Consider the following 17926-nt stretch of genomic DNA (forward strand, 5'->3'; position numbering starts at 1 on the left):
CCGCAGTGCACTAGTGTTGATCGCGTTTAGGAGCTGTTAAAAAAAATGGCTCTGAGTACTATGGGATTGAACATCTGTGGTCATCAGTCCCCTAAAACTTAAAACTACTTAAACCTAACTAACCTAAGGACACCACAAACATCCATGCCCGTGGCAGGATTCGAACGTCCGACCGTAGCAGTCGCGCGGTTCCGGACTGAAGCGCCTAGAACCGCTCGGCCACCGCGGCCGGCCTTAGGGCTGTTGCCAGGCCTGGTAGGTTATACAGGGTGAGTCAGGAGGAAAGGTACATGCTTTGGGGGGTGATAGTAGTAGTGATTCTGAACAAAAAACTTCATATGGACGTACGCCCTATTCCGAATGGTTTCCGAGGTAGGACACACTTAATATCACTTTTGTACGTTTTTCTTGAATAACTCGAAAACCGCACACTCCAGCGCAAACGTGTCGCAGTACAAAATTGTTCTACATTAAATTTCCTACATAAAAGGTCCTATCCACATTTTTCTGTAAAAATAATGCTTTGTGCGAAAAGAGCGCGTGCATGTTGAAAAACTCGCTCGACGCGCATGCTCTGTAGCTTACGCCGTTTTTGTAGGCCAATTTGAGGTAGCATAGTGAGGTAGCAAGTTGAGACGAACGATTTGATACGGGGCACTTGTGATCTATCACGTCGGGAAACTACCTCAAATTGGCCTACAAAAGCTACGTAAGCTTCAGCGCATGCGCCTCGAGCGAGTTTTTCAACATAATCACGCTCTCTTCGCACAAAGCATTAGTTCTAGAGAAAAAATGAATAGGAACTTTTCCGGAAAAAATTAAACCCCATGTCATTCCAAGCACGTGTGTCAATTTGTACCTCTCTATCTACATTATTCCGTGATTTATTCAGTTTTCAAATTTATACTGACTTTTTGATCACCCGGTAGTTTAATTTTGTACTGCGTCACGTTTTCGCTGGAGGGTGCGGTTTTCAAGTCAGTCATGGAAACCGTACAAAAGTGATATTAAATCTCGGAAACCATTCGGAATAGGGCGTACGTCCACATGAAGTTTTTTTGTTCGGAATCACTAATACTATCACCCCTCAAAGCATTTACCTTTCCTCCTGACTCACCCTGCATAAGGTGCTTGAACAGCGTCTGAGCATCTGACAGTTTGAAAGTGGCCTCATTGTGGGTCTCCATTTGGCCGACTGGTCGAGTCGTGCAATAGCCAGATTTGTGGGGCATTCGGATGTGAGAGTGGCCCGATGTTAGACTGCACAGAATGTGTTGCGGTGTTGAAAGGGATAATGTAGCAATGGGCGTACTTTGAACATGGTACACTCACCAGTCAAAACCGGTAGACCACGTGTGGTACGCGTTGGGGAAACGTATTGGAACACGTCGACACGCAAAAACGACCATCCATCATTTGTCATCCGTGTTGGTGGAGGAATGGAACACCCTGCCACAAGAACTCCTTACCTACCGTGTGAGCACGTTGCAGAGTATGCCCTGCTGCATGTGGCGATCACGCACCCTATTGAGAACCATGTCCCGCCTTCTGTAACGTCCAGGGGACCATCATAACTCGCAGTGACTCCAGTGTAGTTATTGTCCTTGAATATAAGTTTACGTTCTGTACTACGCAGTGGAACTTCTTTGTGTGGTCCAAATTTCATCGAGCCATGTATGTCACTTGGCAGTGACGCATCAAGCGGAAGTTACTTGCGTTCTTTACTTTTTGCAGACATCGCTCGAATTGCATCAAGAGAGTCACAGGTACGATGTTGATGGAGTTGGGACGGCACGTGCTATTCTGCTCTAGACTGCGTCATAGTGCACGCCCGACTTGACGTCGCATTCCTACCGCGCACATTGCTCTGTCGGGCACCCACTGGTGCTCCTCATTGTTGGCTTTTAAGGGGACCTTCACAGGCTGCGGAATCGAGCCGAGCACGAGTGGCGGCCCGCTAAGTGTAGTCGGTGGTGAGCGCTGGCGCATAATCGGCGATCGTTAGGGCGTCTGGCCGGCGCGGTATTCCCGGCGGGCAGGGGTCGCGTGCGCCGCCGCGCCCTCTCGTGCCGAGGAGCCGTTCCGCGGCGGCCGACGCCACGCCGTCGCGACGCCGCCGCCCCCGCCGCCGCCGCTGGTGTCGGCGCCGTCTGGCGGACCCTGCGTCGTTGCGTGTGGCGACGCCGGCTGCCGCACCGCTTGTTCTCACTGTCAGAATCGCCTGAAGCCATCCAGCCGATCGACGAACATACACTGTCTGACGGCTGCTGGTAAACATCATTTCCTAGACCGTCACCCCGTCGCAGACGTGTCTGTCTTCGTATTAGCGTTCCGCATCTCAATCGCTAAACACGGAACCATAATAGAATGACCTCGTTGTCTGTCTGTCTGCCTGCCTGCCCGATTGTTAAGACCTCCTTTTTCTCAGCATAACCGATGGCCGTAAGATTATTTTACTCAGAACCAAAAATTGGCACCCTCGGGTGACGCCTCGGGCAGCGTATGTACCTTCTTACTGATTGGTAATGTGCAGTCTAGACATAAAATCTGACCGCCGGCCGGCCGCCACAGGAGTAAGTCCGGGTCGTTCACTTAAGGTGGCCAATACAACCGACCGCTTAGACCGGCCATCTGCACAATCTGGCAACACTGTAAGATGCGGAAGTGTCTGCCGGCACGGTAGCTCTGCGTGTTCTGTCAGAGGGCTGCGTGCTCTCTGTAATAATAATAATAATAATAAAAAAACTGACTCAAGGAATCAACGATCAACTTGAACGAGTGTCTTGTAACGTCCGCCCAGACCAACGCAAATAACATTACCGACCAAAGCTCAAAAAAAGTGGCAATCGTCGTGCATTCTAAACTCATAGTCTCGTGTTTGCGTCCAACTTTTTTTAAAGCACATTTCGTCCATCGTCTGAAGTTACGGGTCTGATAGAACACGGAAGATAATTCGCTTCACACTCCACCCACCAATAATAACAAATACTTCCGGAAACAACTCAGCAGGACAGCGCGTGGCTGCGTCGCGATCAGAGCAGCTTACGCTCCAGCATTTCCTCGCGCTGCAGCGGCTAGCTAGGCGCCACCCGCCGCCTGAAATCGGGCGCCGCCCTGGTAAAATGAAATGAAATGTCGTGTGGCTAGGGCCTCCCGTCGGGTAGACCGTTCGCCTGGTGCAAGTCTTTCGATTTGACGCCACTTCGGCGACCTGCGCGTCGATGGGGATGAAATGATGATGATTAGGACAACACAACACCCAGTCCCTGAGCGGAGAAAATCTCCGACCCAGCCGGGAATCGAACCCGGGCCCTTTGGATTGACAGTCTGTCACGCTGACCACTCAGCTACCGGGGGCGGACCGCCGCCCAGGTGAAAATTATCCTAAGGACAAGCACACACACCCATGCCCCACGGAGGACTCGAATCCCCGCCGGGACCGGCCGCACAGTCCATGACTGCAGCGCCCAGGTGAACGCGGCGCGACGCTGTCAGTGTATGTATCAACTGTCATTTTCTAATTTGAAGTTCTCGTTATCATCTTGCAGTTAACATTGGATTTTGCATACTTTAAAATCATGAACTACAGTTAAGCGTTTTTCAAATTGGGCCGCAAGTGGAAAAAAGTGTAACATCTGCAACACAGCTACCTCCTCTGCATCACCCCTCTGTTATACCAAAAGTAAATACTGTGATACAGTTGATACATACACTGATTGCGTCGCGCCGCATTCGCCTGGGCGGCGCCCGATTTCAGGCGGCGGGTGGCGTCTAGCCGGTGGCCGGTAGCTAGTTGCTTCAGCGCGAGGAAATGCTGGAGCGTAAAGCTATTCTGATCGTGACGCAGCCACGAGCTGTCCTGCGGAGTTGTTTCTGGAAGTATTTGTTATCACTGGTGGGTAGAATGTGAAGCGAATTATGTTCCATGTTCAATCAGACTCTTAACTTTAGACGAGGGCCGAAATGTGTTTTTTTTAAATTTATTTTTTATATATATATAGAAAAGAAGAAGAAGAAGATGAAGGCACGGTTGGACGCGAACACGCGACTATTGAGTAATGCACGACGATTACCACTAGACCACCGGATCACACAACCGAAGAACATCTCGGAAGTAGACAACGCTTCCTCATGACACTTCCGCATCTTAGATTGTCGGCAGATTGTGCAGATGGCCTGACTTACTGTTGTCAGTGGCGGTCGGTTTTATTGGCCACCTTAAGTGAACGACTCGGACGTAGTCTCTGTGGCGGCCGGTTTTTATGTCTAAGACTGTACATAAATCACTATGCTGTGAGCCTCCGATACATTAGTACACTTAGGAGCCAAAGAAACTGATACATCTGCCTAATATTGTGTAGCGCCCCCACGAGCATGCAGAAGTGCGGCAGCAGGACGTTGTAACGACTCGACTAACGTCTCAAGTAGTGCTGGAGGGAACTGACACCATCAATCATGCAGGGCTGTCCATAAATCCGTAAGAGTACAAGGGGGTGGAGATCTCATCTGAACAGCACGTTGCAAGGCATCCCATATATGCTCAATAATGTTCATGTCTGGGGTGTTTGGCGGCCAGCGGAAGTGTTTAAACTCCGAAGAGTGTTCCCGGAGCCACACTAGCAATTCTGGACGCGTGGCATGTCGCATTGTCCTGCTGGAATTGCTCAAGTCCATCGGAATGCACAATGGACATGAATGGATACAGTTGATCAGACTGGATGCTTACGTACGTGCCACATATCAAGAGTCGTGTCTAGACGTATCAGGAGTCCGCTGTCACTCCAACTGCACACGTCCTACAGCATTACAGAGCCTCCACCAGCTTGAACAGTCTCCTGCTGACATGCAGAGTCCATGAATTCATAGGTTGTCTCCATACACGTACACCTCCATCCGCTCGATACAATTTGAAACGAGACTCGTCCGACCAAGCAATATGTTTCCAGTCATCAACAGTCCAATTTCGGTGTTGACTGGGCCCGGGCGAGGCGTAAAGCTTTGTGTCTTGCAGTCATCAAGGGTACACGAGGGGGCCTTCGGCTCTGAAAGACCGTATCGATGATGTTTCGTTGAGTGGTGCGTACGCTGACACTTGCTGATTGGCCCAGCATTGAAATATGCAGCAGTTTGCGAAAGGGCTGCACTTCCGTCACGTTTAACGTTTCTCTTCAGCCGTCATTGGTCCCGTTCTTGCAGCATCTTTTTCCGACGTCGGAGATTTGATGTTTTACCGGATTCATTATATTCTCGCTACACTCGTGAAATAGTCGTACGGGAAAATCTCCACTTTCATCGCAGCCTTGAAGAAGGTGTGTCCCATCGCTTGCGCGCCGGCTATAAAACCACGTTCAGACTCACCTAAATCTTTATAACGTGCCATTGTAGCAGCAGTAACCGATCCAACAACTGCGTCAGACACTTTTTTTTGTCTTATATAGGCGTTGCCCACCGCAGCCTGCCCGTTTACATCTCTCTGTACTTCAATACGCAAGCCTATACCAGTTTCTTTGGCGCTTCAGCATGAGCGCGGTGATTGGCTGCTGGGCCCCAAATACTTATCGTTAAAATTCGGCACCATTCGGAACACTTTCTGTCGACTTTTCTCCGTTTGAGATTGCTGCCACACCCAGCGACCACAAAGTTGTGTTACTTCAGTAACTGTGTCATCTCAACAAGTTTTAACAGATCGCAGATGTTTACTATTGTCCGCAGCTCGTGGTCGTGCGGTAGCGTTCTCGCTTCCCACGCCCGGGTTCCCGGGTTCGATTCCCGGCGGGGTCAGGGATTTTCTCTGCCTCGTGATGAGTGGGTGTTGTGTGATGTCCTTAGGTTAGTTAGGTTTAAGTAGTTCTAAGTTCTAGGGGACTGATGACCATAGCTGTTAAGTCCCATAGTGCTCAGAACCATTTGTTTACTATTTTTGCGTGTTTTTTTTTTCCTTTTTCGTTCGCCGTATTACCACAGCCTTAATTTAATTTTATATTTCGTTGGTACAAATAAGTACCTCATTTGAAGATGACCGTCTCTGTAAAGCGCATTCGAGAATCCATGTTATTCCGTGTCAAAATTTATACTACAGCAGGTGATTGGAAAGAGTTGTATACGCCCGTGAGGCGTCAGTAATGGAAAAAAAAAAACGCTCTGTAACCCAGCAGTGACCGCGCTGTTTGCCTCTTTGCCCGTGAGCTAAGCGGCTAATTTTACTTAGCTCACCGACGAATTCGCCGCTAATTAAAATTAATCGCATCTTAAAATATTACGATGTCCGTAAGTATCTTTGTATGTTACTGAGCACGAAAGCTACATTCCTAAGAAGCTCGTAACGTTAGGTGACGTTTTTGAATTCGGCTGTTGGTTGCTACTACATACTATTATCAAATACAGCTGAGAATCGCGGAATGCACGAGTGCGTAATTTGGGCCGCAGTTTGACGGCCACTGGGTTATATTTATCTTATTTAAATTTATGTTACATAGTAAGGTCTATAGTAGGCAACGGCCTTGCCGCAGTGGATACACCGGTTCCCGTGAGATCACCGAAGTTAAGCGCTGTCGGGCGTGGTCGGTACTTGGATGGATGACCATCCAGACCACCATGTGCTGTTGCCATTTTTCGGGGTGCACTCAGCCTCGTGATGCCAATTGAGAAGCTTAGTGGCTTCGGTCAAGAATACCATCATAACGATCGGGAGAGTGCTGTGCTGACCACACGCCCCTCCTATCCGCATCCTCCACTGAGGATGACACGGCGGTCGGATGGTCCCGATGGGCCACTTGTGACCTGAAGACTGAGTACTAAGGTGTATAGTCCCTTCAGCTTCTGAATCCGTGCAATCAAAAGATGATGCCATTTATGTCACATATTTTGATACCCGCAAACTCCTCATTAAAAACCGTAGGATACTTCCAGTAGACCTAGAATCATGAAATTTGGCGAAAACCAAGGCTTCACAGTACAAGTAAGGGATAAATTCCGAAAATGTTTTATTTTGTAAATATAGCGCACGAAAAAATATTTCTTTTTTGGTCATTTGTTATCCGATTGTCTGTCTGTCCGTTTGTTAAATTTCCTTTTTTTCAGGAGGTCAACTGTGGATTTCTCAAAGCAATTATGTGGGGGGTGGGGAATCTACCTGATTTGATTTTGGGAAATCTAGATCTGGATGACAGGACTTAGACTTGAATCGCGCTCCTCCAGAATACGAGTCCGGTGCTTTAAACACCTCGCTCGCTAATATACGTGTAAATTCAAAGACAGCGAAAAGCATTACAATAGACCCATAAGTTCACAGTCATCTTTACGACGTAATGCCACAAAGCCACCAATTGCACCTTACTTTCTTACACGCATCACTTGAAGCAGATCCAGACTCAACCCCGGTCCAAACAACGCTGAGTGTACTACATAGGGTTCTTTCAAGACTCCGATGACACGGGAAATACTCTTCTTTGGCCAGGACAAAGTCAAACATAACTAAGCATTCCACATCAGGGCCGATATCAGGAGTTTAACTGCACGACCGCCGGCCAGAGTGGCCGAGCGGTTCAAGGCGCTACAGTCTGGAACCGCGCGACCGCTACGGTCGCAGGTTCGAATCCTGCCTCGGGCATGGATGTGTGTGATGTCCTTAGGTTAGTTAGGTTTAAGTAGTTCTAAGTTCTAGGGGACTAATGACCACAGCAGTGAAGTCCCATAGTGCTCAGAGCCATTTGAACCATTTGAACTGCACGACCGAATACAAAAGTGTCTGCTGGACAATATACGCATAGCTTACATCTGCCTCAGGAGTCACAGCTTCCCAGCGAACTGTGTGTGTGTGTGTGTGTGTGTGTGTGTGTGTGTGTGTGTGTTGCTCTGAGTAGTTGTGAGCCAGCCGTTCCGGCCGTGTGTCTCCCCCTCACGACACTGCGATTCCGTTTATTGTGTAGTTAGTAACGTCAGAATCGGACCATTAATGAATGTAGTAATGTGCTCGTCACAGGGGGATTCTGCTCTAGTGTACGGATTGTCAGGTTTCACATTCTTCTGTAGCAAAACAGACAGCCAAAACTATCACAGGAGTATCGTGTTAAGACAGTCTACATTCTGTGGTTGACGTTTCAGCTAGTCGAGTAGTAGGAGCCAGCCGCAAGCCAATTGCTGTTCTGCCTCGACCACTAAGTGCTCGCCTCTTTAGTCGGCCCATACAGTCTTTTCAGGCGTCGCCGCCTGAAAATCGGCAGTCCCCCACCCTCCCTCCGCTGCTCACCGGTACTGCAGTCTGTCACTCACAAAGTTCTTCCATTCGAGCTATAGCAGCTACACACAATAGGTTCGAGCTTTGGCAGTTAGACCTAATAGGTTTCACTTGAAGGGCTGGTTTCACAACCGACTCCAACCATATAATAAGCGTCACTCACGAACCTGACCATTAGCTTGTACAAATTCATTCACCGAGACGAGCAGCGATAATTATTGCTCAGTGAATGTCGTAGTGCGTCCAAAAAAGACCCTCGTTCCAAAGTTCGGCAGTTAGTAAAGACATTATTATCGGTCTTGTTACGTCAGATCAAAGACAAATACAGATTTGCTGATTTGACACACATAATCTCTCTTGTGTCTGTCATTTAAAGTTCGAGTAATCTGAGACTCTTTCGTTATCATTGACGATAGTGCATGAACAAGTCAGGAAACAAGCCAGAGTCTAGCAGTACAGTGAACTAATGTTGGCACAATGTAAACGCTGTGCAGTGTAATTTCTGCGACCCGTCCTTATATGATATGTCCTATACATGTCGCGCCGGCGATCAAGTCTCCTTTAGAAAGGACAACATTTTCCGCCTGGAGCGTTATTAATGTTGTAAAATTTCACACTGGGTGGATGCGCAGTGGAAACTGTGTGTGCAGGTAACATGAATTCGATAGTAATTGTTACGTGAAGTGCTACTTTTTTTTTGTATACAAAAGACGAAGACTCCTGTCAACACTGTAAATGTATTTTAGATTAGTTTGTTTTGACATTGTAAGGTAGACATTAGCGTCAATCGTACCCTGGAACGAAGTTACATAGGCTTAACAAAGGACTGATTCCGACATAAAGTAAGTATTACAACCGCAGTACACCGAAACGAGCAAACAAGACGAATATATATATATATAATCTTACTGGCTACTCAAAAGAAAAGATAAATCGCTGATGATATGCATTTGGGATGTTTCCAGCTCAATCCATATTAATGACTGTGTATCTAAAGTAACAATAAAATGTTCTTTTATGTGTCCTGCAAGAATTGTTTCAAAAGCTGCGGATAGATAATTGAGTAATTGTTCAGAACTAAAAGTACAATCTAAACAGAAGAGGAGAACAGTTTACAAGAACAAGAGTTGGATATTACAACCATACGTACAGCCGTATGTTTAGTTACAGCAGTATTCAGGCACATACATATAGGATGCCCATAGTGACGTACATTTAGAGGCTGAGAGTTCCATATTTTCCTGAGGAGCGAGTGGGAAGATAGTAGTTTAATTAAGCTTCGGACTTACCCTGATATTCTAATTACCAAGAGCATTAAATTAGCAGCACAGGGAGCTATAACTTGATGTTGTCACTGTTGACAAAGTCGTACAGTAGTTTATGCGTTTCTGTACCGTTGGATGCTAACAAGTAGACATAATTGACACGAGGACAGTATCATCGTAAAAGGAACGTTATGCATTAACGTCCTTCAAAGCGAGTATGGCCGAGGTCGCGATCGTGGTGAATAAAGACGATCAAGTCCGTGTTGAAAGTCAGATAATTATTGTTGGGTACGTACACTAATCTGACAGCTGCCCACCGTTAGTCTAAATGCCATCTGATGGCGTTATGCGCACGTGACTCTGTGAGGGAAGTATATGAGCGGAGCAGTGACGAATGGGGAACCATTGTAGCGACAATATTGGCAGCAAATGGGGCATTTACTGACATAAGCGACTTTGACAAAGCGCAGGTTGTTACGGACCAGCACCTGGGAACAAGCATATTGAAAACGGCGAAGCTGGTCGGTTCTTCGCATGCTACTGTCGTGAGCGTTTATGGAAAGTGGTTGCAAGATGTTGGACGTCCACCCTTCATGACCCATGACGTTGTGGTATAAGGCTTGGCAACTTTGTAAAGCAGGATAGGTGGCGATCTGGGGGCAAATTTGTCGACGGGGTACAATGCTGCTGCAGACACACAATCTTTCTGAGCACTCTGTTCCGCTCGCTGTTGAACGCAGAGCTCCACAGCAAAAGGTCTCTATGTGTTTCCACATTGATCCAAAGACATCATCAGTTACGACTGCAGTGGCACGGGGTCATTCAGATTGGGCCGTAGATCACCTGGTCGGATTAATCACTTTTCTTGTTGTACCAGCTCGTTGTTCGTGTGTGGCTACTCGAAACCTACACCTTGACATTGTCTGGGACCGGTATTATGATTGAGGGACATTCACCTGGGCTTCCGTGGAACCTTTGGCGGTACCGGCAATGGGAGGCACCATGACAGCTGTGGAGTACGTGAACTCTATGGCGGGCCACCTGCATCCCTTCATGTTTGATGCCTTCCTCAACGGAGATTGCATCCTCCAGCACGATAACTGCTCCTATCACAAGGTCAGATTCGTGCTAGTGTGTTTCGAGGAGCATGATAGTGAACTCATATTGATGTCTTGGCCACCCACTGCAGACTCCAAAGTAAAGTACGAGCATATGGGATTGGTTCCCAAATATATGCGTGGCTCGAAGACTTCTTACGTAATAGAACCCAGTTCGTTGTCCTCGATGATGAGTGTTCATTGGAGGTGATGGTATCATCTGGAGTGCCCCAGGGAAGTGTGGTAGGTCCGCTGTTGTTTTCCATGTACATAAATGATCTTTTGGGTAGGGTGGATAGCAATGTGCGGCTGTTTGCTGCTGATGCTGTGGTGTACGGGAAGGTGTCGTCGTTGAGTGACTAGGAGGATACAAGATGACTTGGACAGTATTTGTGATTGTGTAAAGAATGGCAGCTAACTCTAAATATAGATAAATGTAAATTAATGCAGATGAATAGGAAAAAGAATCCCGTAATGTTTGAATACTCCATTAGTAGTGTAGCGCTTGACACAGTCACGTCGATTTAATATTTGGGCGTAACATTGCAGAGCGATATGAAGTGGGACAAGCATGTAATGGCAGTTGTGGGGAAGGCGGATAGTCGTCTAAGGTTCATTGTTAGAATTTTGGGAAGATGTGGTTCATCTGTAAAGGAGACCGCTTATAAAACACTAATACGACCTATTCTTGAGTACTGCTCGAGCATTTGGGATCCCTATCAGGTCGGATTGAGAGAGGACGTAGAAGCAATTCAGAGGCGGGCTGCTAGATTTGTTACTGGTAGGTTTGGTCATCACGCGAGTGTTACGGAAATGCTTCAGGAACTACGGTGGGAGTCTTTGGAGGAAAGGAGGCGTTCTTTTCGTGAATCACTACTGAGGAAATTTAGAGAACCAGAATTTGAGGCTGACTGCAGTACAATTTTACTGCCGCCAACTTACATTGCGCGGAAAGACCACAAAGATAAGATAAGAGAGATTAGGACTCGTACAGAGGCATATAGGCAGTCATTTTTCCCTCGTTCTGTTTGGGTGTGGAACAGGGAGAGAAGGTGCTAGTTGTGGTACGAGGTACCCTCCGCCACGCACCGTATGGTGGATTGCGGAGTTTATATGTAGATGTAGATGTAGAAATTCGTCTAACCTCAACCAGAACGTACGTATTTGGCACGCCATCGGGCGTCAGTTGCTCACCCAAAAACCACCGGACGTAATTTTCGTGAATTGTGTAACCTGCGCTTAGAAATCTGGTGCCACATGCCTCTGAAAACCTACCAACGGTTTGTTGAATCCATGCCACGCCGAATGGCTGCTGTAATTTGCTCCAACGGTGGGACCTATGGTGGTCATAACGGTTTGGCTCAACAATGTATAACCACGTTTGATAACTTGCTTGTAGATGCAGTTGGTGACGTTCCAGATATTTACACAGCTTTCAAGCGTTGGTAATACTTATTTAGCTATTTTGACTCTGTTGTCTCATGACTTCATGCAATTTAGTGTAGTACACTACGGGGCAAGCAAGCATTATGTGCATAGTAATTTGGTTTCCACAGATTACGAACTAGTATACGTACAATACAAAAACTGAGGTTTGGTTGGTAACTGTACAAATGGACCAGAGAATAGAGATTGGAACAAGTAACTGGGACTGTTATAAAAACGTAATTGAGATGAGTGAGACATGCAGCAGGTGAATGTATGGTAGAGTGGCATGTGAAATTCTTCGCTGGGCTCCAAGTGATACGAAACAATAGAGATGACGACCTAATAGAAAGTGTGTGGATGAAATTAGTGAACAAGGAAAAGTTCGGTGGAGGATTTTATGCAGTAATGTATGTCAGATGGCTGATGAAAATATTATACACGACATTTTTCTCGAATGTTCTGAAAGATCTGTCGGAAGAACAACGCATCAGTGGGTAGCAACTGAGGATGTAGTGTTCACCACATCCATCAGAGACTAGTAAGAAGACATAAATAGTCGAACTGATATTAATGCGTGCCAGCGGTAAAAGAAAAGCAGAACTCTTAAGCTCTCACCCGTTCATAGCGTCCACGGTTTTTACTTCTGTCCTTTCAACTGTAATATTAATTTAATTTAAATTGTGTATAAGTGCTCGACAACTGCTGAATGATCTGTAGACCCCTGTGGCCTTGTGTGAATGGCGCCCATTTTCTCTTTGTTGTATACCTTCATTGATATCCCGCGGGAAAAACCACCCGGTATGACCTCGACGTTGTATCGTCGCTTCTCATTGTTTCACGTGCCGATGTACGTGACTCGCACTAGAAAGAGGACATGTCATAACTGCATTCCGCCAGTGACCTCAAGAAAGTCTACCTTTGTGTTAGTGGTTTCAAGCCAAGTCGTTTACCATTTGCACAGGACATTTATACTGTCACTGACTAGCGGCGAATAAAATGGTTTATGTGGCGTGCGACTAATTGCAGGTTTTTCCATTAAAATTTCGGAAAGGTCTGGTTTACTTTTTTCCGGTGTTTGTACTCGCCACTGTGTCAATTGTCAATTTCCTTTCATTGAACATTTACTAGTTTTAAAGTTCTTGTAATCTCCACAGTGTGATAATCGTGTATGTTTGAGGGATTCCTCAACACAGAAATTTACACTTATAAGCCAAAACATTACGACCACTGCCCATCGCGACGTTGAATGCCGTAAGGAGAGTATGTAAGCTTTGCAGACACGGACGGGCTAGCGAAGATGTGGGCTGCAAATGGGGAAATCCGTTGAGATAAGCGATTTCGACAAAGGGCAGATTATTATTACGCAGTATCTCGAAAACGGCGAAGCTGGTCGAATGTTCACGTGCTACTGTAGTGAGCATCTACGGGTAGAGGTAGAGGTAGAGGTAGAGGTAGAGGTAGGACCAGTGGGCGCTAAATGGTAGGACGTCCACGACTCTTCACAGAACGTAGGGTTCGGAGGCTTGTCTGCTCTGTAATATAGGATAGATGGTGATCTGAGGCATCTCTGCCGAAAGAGCACAGTACCGGTGCCCGCACAATTGTTTCGGAGACACCATTCACCGTACATTGTTGAACCTGGAGCTCCGCAGCAGACCACTCCTACGTATTCACACGTTGACCCAAAGAGATCGTCAGTTACAGTTGTTGTTGGCTCCAGACCATATGGATTCGACCGTCGATCAATGGGAACGTGTCGGCTCTTCGAGTGAATCACATTTTTGCTACAGTAGATCGATGGTCGTCACCACAAACGCCGTCATCTAGGCAAATGGCTCGAAATGTCCAGCGCGCCACGCAGTCTAGTGGGAGCAGTATTGTGCTATGGGAGACACTCTCCTGACGCTTGCATGGCACTTTTCGTAGTAATCGAAGACACGCTGGCATCTGGAACCACCTGCATCCCTTCATGCTTGGTGTCTTCGCCAACGGCGATGTCATCTTTCAGCGGTATAATTGCCCGTTTTTTCGGAGCAAAATTTGGAAATTCGTGGGAAAATCTTGTGGGACCAAAAGTGCTGTCATCGGCTCCTAAGCTTACACACTACTTAATCTAACGTAAACTAACTTACGCTAAGGACAACACACACACACACACACACACACACACACACACACATGCCCGAGGGTGGACTCGTAACGTCTGAAGGGGGGGGGGGAGCCGCGCGAACCGTGCAAGACGCCCCAGAACGCGCGGCTACCCGGCGTGGCATTTCTCGGAGACAGAATCGTGCTCTACAGTGGTTTGAGGAGCGTTATACTGGACTCAAGTTGACTCTGGGCGACCAAATTCGCCAGATTTAAATCCTATGGAACCCATCTGGGTTGTTTTCGGGCGCCATACCGCGTACGCAAATCAGTGGCCCGTTATTTGCGCGAAGTACATGACCTGTGCGTAGATATCTAATGCTGCATATCCCGACAAACCTACCAACAAACTGTCGGATCCCTGATACGGACAAACAAGCTTTTAAGCAGGTGGTCATAACGTTTTGGCTCATCAGTGTATTTTGTGCGTCAGTTCTTGCATCGTTTCCAGTTACCGGTTGTTACTGGTAACGGGCATCCGCGTCAGATGCAAGATTCATTAGGATTAGTCATCTCTTCGGCGTCGGTAATAAAAACTTCAGCAACGCGTTGCTATTACTGGCAGCATGCATGGACCAGGTACGGAAAATAAAGCCATTCTAATGAAAGTAAATAACAAAGACGTGGGTAGCACGCTGGAGGCGGCACATCCCCGCGCGTGCAGCCGGTCGGGAGTCTGTTGTGGCCTTATACGGCATCGGCGGTTGGCCACGAGGCGGCCAGGATTGAAGAGAAGTGGGGGGGGGGGGGGGGGGGGACCGACAGCCTGTGGCTAGGGTGGGTGGGGGGGGGGGGGGGGGGACCGACAGCCTGTGGCTATTCCTCGAGCGAAGCCGACACGTGCAGCCGTCTGCTGGCGCGATCGGTTAAAACGGGCACGTTGGATGGCTCTTCAGATGTTAAGCAAGCCGCTGTGTGTGACTGACGCGATTCAATAAAATTTTGCAGGCCTCACGTTTAAAAGTTGATTCATACTCGACGTCAGCAAACGGATCGGGACGGAAGGCGATGTCACCTTCACACTTGACGCAACGTCATCACACCACTTCGCTCAGCCCTATGAAAGTCGTGTTACGAGATATCATCGGTGATTGAAAAATTTGGATGTCGTGTCAGAGTAAAGGAACTAGCAGTGGTAGAATTTGTTAACGGCCGACGCAAGATTCATAACGGACGTTATCTTGACGAAGTTTGTGTGGTAAAAAACTGCTGAGAAATGAAACAATCGGAAAAGTGTTGTCCAAGATTCATAACGGACGTTATCTTGACGAAGTTTGTGTGGTAAAAAACTGCTGAGAAATGAAACAATCGGAAAAGTGTTGTCCAAACATTTCAAAAAATCGTCGGTTATTTGCGAGAGAAAATGTATTCATGCAAACATATCATACTGTATCTGAATGCAATACGCATAGCCTTTTTACCCAATCCATTTTATGTTTTTCTTTCTAAGTGTCAAATAACATAAATAACAATCGTAGTTTTGTATTTGAAAAGAGCTGACGTATTCACTGTTTAGAAAGGTTATTCAACGAAAATTATTTCTAGAGTACATGATGTTTTACTCCGTCGGGGTACTGTAAAACCTAAATCTCTTGTGGAAGAACACTCGCGGAAAACGTTGACGCTGACATAATATTCTGTTGACAGTCTGTGTGAATGCGGCCATGCGGTGGGGGAATATTTTGACATTCCGTTGCCTCAACATTTAATGAATAAATTACAGAAATAATATTTAACTTATAGAACGACACCAACAATATTTAATCATCCTTTGAACTGACATCAGAAACTTTGATTTTCTTGGTGAAAATACGTGTAATTATTGTTAAAACAACACTAAAGATGGAAATAAATGGCTTAATATGACTAATACAGTAGTAAACAAAGTGTCAGCACCAAAAACTATGACAAGGTGTGTGAAGTACTACACGACCTGCACAAAGTAACTGATGCGGTATGTGAGACAGAGCTATTAAAAATCCACTGAAGATCACACATCAGTTGCTTGATACACATAGTGAACTACACAATACCATCTGCCACACACTTTGAAACGTTCCATGAGCCACAGATGGATTGGATTTTATTTCATCTTTATTGTTCTGTCATCCTCAGCTGCATGTGGAAACTGTTTTGTTAACTCTGTCTATATGCAACTGAATGAAACTAAATTTTATCAGAACGAAACGTAAAGGGAATGTCTTGATGAAAGCAGGAAAATTGGACTATAGTGATCAATTGCACATTACATAGGGTGTCTAGATAATTTGAGCAGATAGCGCATATCGCGATAAAAATTAGTTTTACTCAGCTGCACATATACAGACGTAATTTGTGAATTTTATTTGTATCAAAAGGAAATTTCTCTGGAGAAAACTACAAAATTATAAGACACAATTGAAGGCCAGCACTTAGTTCATTACTGTTGATAGACACCTGTGAAAGTACACATGCTATCTTAGCTTTTGGAAGTAATAGTTTCTTCATCAGCCAAGAGAGAGGGGTAGAATGGGGAAGATTAAGAAGGAAGGGCAACTGACTCAGACTCTGTCTTCCTGGGTCCTGTGCTGAAATTTCTCCCCTTGAAGGCAAGTAATGGCCAGTGGTTCTGTCTCTATCTCTTCTGTATGTTTATGTGTCTCTCTTTAATTTTATTTCTTAGTTTTCACACAAGTGAGATATAATGTATTTGTTTTGAGAAGACCTTGCAATGGAAGGTAATGAGAGGATGTTTGTTTTGTTGCAGCATGCCTGAGGAGACGAAGGCGGCTGAGAAGGGCGAACAACAGCCGGCCGTGAAGCAGAGCAGTGGGGGCGGGAAGACCGTCCTCGCCAGGGTCACCCTGCTCGATGGCAGCCTGCTGGAGCTCAATGTGGAGGTAGGTCTACGTGGCATTAGGTTCAAACCAGTGGCTGTTGAATTGCCCAGTATCTGCAGCACATTATTAGACAGCATTCGTTATGTGTTGGTGCATGCTCGATTATAGATTTCCCAGTGCATGGCAGTTTAAGCTCTTTATGTACAGAGCGTTCGCAATTAACTTTGCCAGCTCTTCTTGTAAAAATGTTTTGTTGACAATATTGGCAAACTGGTCCCTCATTGGATAAAATGTGTTTGTCGCCAGGGTGACTGTGTTCAGAAATAAACATGTAGGCATGAAGAATAAAGATGTAGAATGTTAATAATAGCAGTTTCATCTAAAAAAACTTTAAGAATTTACACACAAAAACTCGGAGGCCTTACTTTCCAGTATGCCCTTCCAAAATGTGTTAAACAGACGTACATAATCATAGGCCTACCCTTCAGCAAAACAGATATCTTGTGAATTTCCTAAAGACGTTCAATACAGTTCCTTATTGCTGTTTAATGAAGAAAGTACTAGCTTACTTGTATTGGAATACATCTACATCTGCAACTCAGCAAGCTACTCCGTGCTGCATGGCAGAGGATACCTTGTACAACTACTAGTCATTTCCTTTCCTGTTCCACTTTCAAATAGATCAGGGGTGAAGCGACTGTCTATAAGCCTTCATATGAGCCCTAATTTCTCTTATCTTTGTGACTGGATTCACACGCACACACACACACACTCACACACACACACACACACACACACTCTCTCTCTCTCTCTCTCTCTCTCTCTCTCTCTCTCTCTCTCACTCACTCACTCACTCTAAAGACCCAAAGAAACTGGTACACCTACGTAAGATAGTGTATGGCCCCCACGAGCACGCAGAAGTGCCACAACACG

The 17926-nt window shown here is 46.2% G+C and overlaps 1 protein-coding gene and 1 pseudogene across 4 annotated transcripts in view; both read left to right on the forward strand.

Moving 5' to 3' along the window:
- The window catches only part of LOC124802513 (mesocentin-like), a 629570-nt gene that overhangs the window by 510691 nt on the left and 100953 nt on the right, over window positions 1-17926 (forward strand). For all 4 annotated transcript variants that reach the window (XM_047263347.1, XM_047263349.1, XM_047263350.1 and 1 more), the window contains exon 2: window positions 16921-17053. In XM_047263347.1, coding sequence (XP_047119303.1) covers window positions 16922-17053 — 132 coding nt within the window. In that variant the 5' untranslated portion in view covers window position 16921. The remainder of the gene's footprint in view (window positions 1-16920; window positions 17054-17926) is intronic.
- Window positions 6491-6608, forward strand: LOC124803517 (annotated as a pseudogene).

This window comes from Schistocerca piceifrons, chromosome 6 (assembly GCF_021461385.2).
Source record: "Schistocerca piceifrons isolate TAMUIC-IGC-003096 chromosome 6, iqSchPice1.1, whole genome shotgun sequence".
NCBI lineage: Eukaryota > Metazoa > Arthropoda > Insecta > Orthoptera > Acrididae > Schistocerca > Schistocerca piceifrons.